The sequence below is a fragment of the Mizuhopecten yessoensis genome, unplaced genomic scaffold (assembly GCF_002113885.1).
Source record: "Mizuhopecten yessoensis strain PY_sf001 unplaced genomic scaffold, ASM211388v2 scaffold11131, whole genome shotgun sequence".
Lineage (NCBI taxonomy): Eukaryota > Metazoa > Mollusca > Bivalvia > Pectinida > Pectinidae > Mizuhopecten > Mizuhopecten yessoensis.
In genome coordinates, this window is record NW_018408895.1 from 36371 (window position 1) to 44527 (window position 8157).

Genomic DNA, 8157 nt, shown 5'->3' on the forward strand with positions numbered 1-8157 from the left:
CACCGAAACAGTGTAGTGAGAGATCACCGAAACAGTGTAGTGAGAGATCACCGAAACAGTGTAGTGAGAGATCACCGAAACAGTGTAGTGAGAGAGCACCGAAACAGTGTAGTGAGAGGTCAAAACTAGATACCTGTTCTTGTTATAGTATTACACTGTGGTAGTACAGTGCACATACGTAATTAGGGTTTGATTCTATAATAGATGAAAGTCTGAATACCTGGCATACGTGTTCTTTTTCTATCAACCTGCTTTTCCCCGGATTTCAATCACATTCAGTAACTGTTAGAATAAATAACCTTGTACATATTGTATGTGCCTCCCACACAATTTAAAGTGGTCCTCTTTTGATCTTACATTTGTTCTAGGGGGTCAAAAAAGGCGCTAAAATAGGGGTACCAATGTACCAATATATTTCACTGAAAGTTTACAGTACTATGAGCTATACGTATTGAAATTAATGTTTTCGTGAGAAAATATGCCTGATGTTACTCAAGGTGTGTATTTTGTAGTCTTTTTTATGTTCTCGAACATAAATTTAGATCTAATAAGATTCTGGTTGACAAACTTGATAAATTGCAACATATTCGTTGGAGAGGATAAGGTTTCCAGATCCTGTGAGATCAACGCTTTGTTATCTAAAGTTAAGTCACCACACATTTGTCATCTTTTGTATATTTTTTAATCTTATCTTAGCTACAATTACAGTAGATTTTATATGTATGGATTAAAAATCCAGAAGAAGAAAATAAATTAAAACACTTGATGTTTCAAGCATTTTTCAGAAATATGATTTGGAAATATTTTACTTAATGCCGTAAAGCTAACTAGGAATGTGATCAGCGACAGTGACGAAGGGAGAACGTTTGGTTTACGTGTATCAGTATGTACTTATCATTGGGTGATCTTGGGAAAATCTGGGGCGATTTATCCATTAGGACTGATTTACATACATAAATTTGTAGCATTGGATTGTTATTAAAATCGTTTAACAATCTCCCAACAAAAAGCTGCGCTGTAACAGTGATGTCAGCACATACTTGTCCTCCCATTAATAGAGGTTATTACTCTGTCTTACATGGATAAAGTACTCACTATCGCACACTGAGACACATTTCTCTCATATTAATCAAAATCACGTTAAACTCGTGTAAGTAATGTCATGTACATTGGAAAGCTGTCTCAGACCTTACACATACATGTACATACAGCATGCATATGTGTCCAGCCCACCAGAGCAACTGTTCGTATAGGGTCCTTATATATACGTACACTCAACAACTCCTATTGGGAGGCCCTTGCCACGTGAATAGCTCTAAATGATATACATACACTGAATTAAATGAAAGAGGACAGCGCCGAGCATTCTTCTGTCGCTGAAAGAACTTTTAAACTTACAACACTTCTAAGGAAAGACGACTCAAGTTTAATTCATTGAAAGGACCTGTTTTAATACATTTCATAAAGATGTATAATGCGTTTTGGGATTGACCAGGATCGTTGATCATGAATTGTCAGAGAAATCTGATCCCTGAATTAACTCTATGTCGACTATTGTTCAATAATAAGACTGTGTTTACCTACTTAAATACTTGTTAAAAAGAACAAATAGGAGTGTGTATGTGTGGAATGAAAATTTAAACATCCCCGAGATTTATTAGTAAATATGGTCAACTGTTGTTGCAAGCTGTCGTCAGATATTGTGTGTGTGTTGTAATGCGAGGGATCAGATTGTGTGTTTTGATGTGATCAGACACAGTTGGTCCCTTGTGTCCGGAATGCCGACTTACAGGGGCAGATTAGCACTACCACACACCCTAAGCCAGGACTGTGAAGTTTAGTGTGTAACGGATTTATTGATATACATGTATAGTGTTATGATATCTGAGAAGTATTTCGCTGAGACTGTTTGACCAGGCCATGTGTGCCAGGACTTCAGGGGAAGGAAATGTACAGGATGGACAAGCCTAGTTGAATAGAAGTAATGAAATGTGGCCATGGTCCGTCTACACAGATGGGAGCTGTCAACATTTGGTTCTGACAGAGTGTTAAAATTACCATGTGAGGTTGGTGCATGTGTTTGTACCATAGGCAGCATATAAAACATTACGTGGATACTTATTTAGGCTGACCATATATACTTTGCAGTGTAATGATGGCATACAGTTGTAACTATTACGTCTGTTGGAGTTATTTGTGAAGAAAATTAAATGGTGTTTATATTGGACGGTATGTGTGCTATGCGATTCAGGCTGTGTTGACATTGAAGGATATTTAATCTGAGTGCAGGACCAGCTGATCAATAGAATGAGTGAATCAGACAGCATAAGTATTGTCACAGGTAAGTCCTTTGGTAACGTAATCCCAAAATACAGGTAGGGACATTAGCATTACCATGTATGTATATTGTTACCTGTCTGAACCTGACCGTATACGTATAATACATGACTCTATTGAAACCAGACCTTCAACATCAGGTCACACAAAATACTGTCAAGAAGACCAGACATCAGTCAAACTCCTACCTCAAAACTTGACGAATATCGCATCTACAGACACCAAAAGCTAGAAGAAAGTGATTCTATATTTAGATAGGTATTACTATATTATAAAAGAGATCTATTAGAGGTTTGTAACAGATATGTAAACTAATATATACCTGTTGTTATGCTGTTCTATCACTGATTTTGCACAAGTATATATACACCAATCTGTTGCAGGTATACACCAAATTATCACAGGTGTATACTGGTCTGTCATAGTTTGACACTAGTCTGTCACAGATATACACCAATCTGTCACAGGTATACACAAATCTGTCACAGGTATACACCAATCTATCACATGTATACACTGATCTGTCACAAGTATACACTGATCTGTCAGGTATACACTGATCTGTCACATTGATATAACACAGTATACATCAATCTGTCACCGGTATACACTGATTTGTCACAGGCATATAACTGATCCGTCACATGTATACACTAATCTGTCACAGGTATACACTGATCTGTCACAGGTATACACCAATCGGTCACATGTATACACTGATCTGTCACAGGTATACAACAACGTGTCACAGGTATACACTATATTATAAAAGAGATCTATTAGAGGTTTGTAACAGATATGTGAACTTATATATACCTGTTGTTATGCTGTTCTTAATCACTGATTTTGCACAGGTATATATACACCAATCTGTTGCAGGTATACACCAAATTATCACAGGTGTATACTGGTCTGTCATAGTTTTACACTAGTCTGTCCCAGATATACACCAATCTATCACGTCACAGGTATACACCCCTCTGTCACAGGTATACACCAATCTTTCACAGGTTTACACCAATCTGTCACAGGTATACCCTGATTTATCACAGGTATACACCAACCTGCCACAGGTATACACTGATCTATCACAGGTATACACTAATCTGTCACAGGTATACACTGATCTGTCACAGGTATACACTGATTTATCACAGGTATACACCAACCTGCCACAGGTATACACTGATCTCTCACCGGTATACACTGATCTGTCACAGGCATACACTGATCTGTCACAGGTATATACTGATCTATCACAGGTATACACTAATCTGTCACAGGTATACACCAATCTGCCACAGGTATACACTGATCTATCACAGGTATATACCAACCTGCCACAGGTATACACTGATCTCTCACCGGTATACACTGATCTGTCACAGGCATACACTGATCTGTCAGGTGTATACTGGTCTGTCACAGGGATACACCAATCTGTCACCAGTATACACCAATCTGTCACAGGTATACACCAATCTGTAGGTATACACCAATCTGTCACAGGTATACCCTGATCTGTCACAGGTATACACTGACCTGTAACAGGTATACCCCAATCTGTCACAGGTATACACTGATATAACACAGTATACATCAATCTTTCACAGGTATAGACTGATATGTCACAGGTATACACCAATCTGTCACAGGTATACTGATCTGTCACAGGTATACACTGGTCTGTCACAGGTATAACTGATCTATCACAATACACTGATCTATCACAGGTATACACTAATCTGTCACAGGTATACACTGATCTATCACAGGTATACACTGATATAACACAGTATACATCAATCTTTCACAGGTATAGATGGATCTTTCACAGGTATACACTGATCTATCACAGGTATATACCAACCTGCCACAGGTATACACTGATCTCTCACCGGTATACACTGATCTGTCACAGGTATATCTGATCTGTCACAGGTATACACCAATCTGTCACAGGTATACACTGATCTGTCACAGGTATACACTGATCTGTCACAGAATTACACTGATCTGTCAGGTATATACTGGTCTGTCACAGGTATACACCAATCTGTCACCAGTATACACCAATCTGTCACAGGTATACACTGATCTGTCACCGGTATAACTGATCTGTCACATGTATACACTGATCTATCACAGGTATACACTGATCTCTCACCGGTATACACTGATCTGTCACAGGTATGCACCAATCTGTCACAGGTATACACTGATCTATCACAGGTATACACTGATATAACACAGTATACATCAATCTTTCACAGGTATAGACTGATCTATCACAGGTATACACTGATCTATCACAGGTATACACTGATCTATCACAGGTATACACTGATCTGTCACAGGTATACATCAAATTGTCACAGGTATACACTGATCTGTCACTGTTATAACTGATCTGTCACCGGTATAACTGATCTGTCACAGGTATACACTGATCTCTCACCGGTATACACTGATCTGTCACAGGTATACACCAATCTGTCACAGGTATACACTGATCTATCACAGGTATACACTGATATAACACAGTATACATCAATCTTTCACAGGTATAGACTGATCTATCACAGGTATACACTGATCTATCACAGGTATACACTGATCTATCACAGGTATACACTGATCTGTCACAGGTATACACTGATAAAACACAGTATACATCAATCTTTCACAGGTATAGATGGATCTTTCACAGGTATACACTGATCTATCACAGGTATACACTGATCTGTCACAGGTATACACTGATCTGTCACAGGAATACACTGATCTGTCAGGTATATACTGGTCTGTCACAGGTATACACCAATCTGTCACCAGTATACACCAATCTGTCACAGGTATACACTGATCTATCACAGGTATACACTGATATAACACAGTATACACCAATCTTTCACAGGTATACACTGATCTATCACAGGTATACACTGATCTATCACAGGTATACACTGATCTGTCACAGGTATACACCAATCTGTCACTAGTATACACCAATCTGTCACAGGTATACACTGATCTGTCACCATTATAACTGATCTGTCACCGGTATAACTGATCTATCACATGTATACACTGATCTGTCACAGGTATACACCAATCTGTCACAGGTATACACTGATCTGTCACAGGTATACACCGATCTGTCACAGGTATACACTGATCTGTCACAGGTATACACCAAATTGTCACAGGTGTTTACTGGTCTGTCATAGTTTTACACTAGTCTGTCACCAGTATACACCAATCTGTCACAGGTATACACTGATCTGTCACCGTTATAACTGATCTGTCACTGGTATAACTGATCTATCACAGGTATACACTGATCTGTCACAGGTATACACTGATCTGTCACAGGTATACACTGGTCTGTCACAGGTATAACTGATCTATCACAGGTATACACCAATCTGTCACAGGTATACACTGATCTGTCACCGTTATAACTGATCTGTCATAGGTATAACTGATCTGTCACTGGTATACGCTGATCTGTCAAAGGTATACACCAATCTGTTTCAGGTATATTCAATCTGTCACAGGTATACACTGATATAACACAGTATACATCAATCTGTCACGGTTATAACTGATTTATCACAGGTATACACTGATCTGTCACAGGTATACACTGATTTGTCACAGGTATACACCAATCTGTCACAGGTATACACTGATCTGTCACAGGTATAACTGATCTATCACAGGTATACACCAATCTGTCACAGGTATACACTGATCTGTCACAGGTATACACCAATCTGTCACAGGTATACACTGATATAACACAGTATACACTGATCTGTCACAGGTATAACTGATCTGTCACAGGTATACACCAATCTGTCACAGGTATACACTGATCTGTCACAGGTATACACTGGTCTGTCACAGGTATAACTGATNAGGTATACACTGATCTGTCACCGGTATACACCAATCTGTCACAGGTTTACACCAATCTGTCACCGGTATACACCAATCTGTCACCGGTATACACCAATCTGTCCCCGGTATACACCAATCTGTCACAGGTTTACACCAATCTGTCACCGGTATACACCAATCTGTCACCGGTATAGACCAATCTGTCACAGGTATACACCAATCTGTCACCAGTATACACCAATCTGTCACAGGTATACACTGATATAACACGGTATACATCAATCTGTCACCGTTATAACTGATTCATCACAGGTATACATTGATCTGTCACAGGTATACACTGATCTGTCACCGTTATAACTGATCTGTCACCAGTATAACTGATCTGTCACAGGTATACGCTGATCTGTCACCGGTATACACCAATCTGTCACCGGTATAGACCAATCTGTCACAGGTATACACCAATCTGTCACCAGTATACACCAATCTGTCACAGGTATACACCAATCTGTCACCAGTATACACCAATCTGTCACAGGTATACACCAATCTGTCACAGGTATACACTGATCTATCACAGGTATACACTGATATAACACAGTATACATCAATCTGTCACCGTTATAACTGATTTATCACAGGTATACATTGATCTGTCACAGGTATACACTGATCTGTCACAGGTATACACCAAATTGTCACAGGTGTTTACTGGTCTGTCATAGTTTTACACTAGTCTGTCACAGATATACACCAATCTATCACAGGTATACACCAATCTGTCACCGGTATACACCAATCTGTCACAGGTATACACTGATCTGTCACCGTTATAACTGATCTGTCACCAGTATAACTGATCTGTCACCGGTATACACCAATCTGTCACCGGTATACACCAATCTGTCACCGGTATACACCAATCTGTCACAGGTATACACTGATCTGTCACAGGTATACACCAATCTGTCATAGGTAAACACTGATCTGTCACAGGTATACACTTATCTGTCACAGGTATACACTGATATAACACAGTATACATCAATCTTTCACAGGTATAAACTGATCTATCACAGGTATACACTGATCTATCACAGGTATACACTGATCTGTCACAGGTATACACCAATCTGTCACAGGTAAACACTGATCTGTCACAGGTATACACTGATCTGTCACAGGCTACATGTTTTAGCTTTCTGTTAAGTCTTCTTCTGATTCATCTCCTTTTTTTAGGTCACCTGAGACAAAGTCTCAAGTGACCTATTGCGATCACCTTTTGTCGTCCGTCGTGCGTCCGTAAACAATTTACATTTTTGACTTCTTCTCAAAAATCCCTGAACCAATTTCAATGAAATTTTGCAGAAACCTTCCATGGCCAAACAACAACAACAAAAAGTGTCCAGTTTGGTCCCTAGCCCCCAGGGGCCTGAGGGGCAGGGCCAAAAAGGGTCAAATTGACTAAAATTTCAAAAATCTTCCCCTCAACACCTAGATATGGTAGAATCAAATACTCTTCATAGATGGAAGGGTCTTAAGGTGCTTTACCAAAATTGTGAATTTGTTGACCCTATGTGGTCTCACGTTTCCCCCTGGGGAGGGGTAAACTTTACTATAGTTTATATAGGGAAACCACATTTTGGATCAACATTTGTTTAATTTCCATTGGAAGTAATTCAATATAGGTTAGCATTATCAGTATTAAGTAGCAGTTTGATATAGTATGCACATATGAGCCCTGACTGACCCCCAGGAGCTGATGGGTGGGGCCAAAAAGAGTTGAATTGACTAAAATTTCAAAAATCTTCTTCTCAAGACCCAGATATGGTAGAATCAAATACTCTTCATAGATGGAAGGGTCTTAAGGTGCTTTACCAAAATTGTGAATTTCTTGACCCTGTGGTCTCA

General features: G+C 39.2%; 1 protein-coding gene across 6 annotated transcripts in view; it reads left to right on the forward strand.

The window, feature by feature from the left end:
* Positions 1-8157, forward strand: part of LOC110466332 — a 57222-nt gene that overhangs the window by 13872 nt on the left and 35193 nt on the right. Inside the window, exon 1 of one of the 6 annotated variants that reach the window (XM_021522757.1) lies at positions 1563-2341. The exons of the other annotated variants lie outside the window; for them this stretch is intronic. Coding sequence (XP_021378432.1) covers positions 2308-2341 — 34 coding nt within the window. The 5' untranslated portion in view covers positions 1563-2307. Of the gene's footprint in view, positions 1-1562; positions 2342-8157 lie in introns of those variants that run through there. 6 annotated transcript variants of the gene reach the window in all.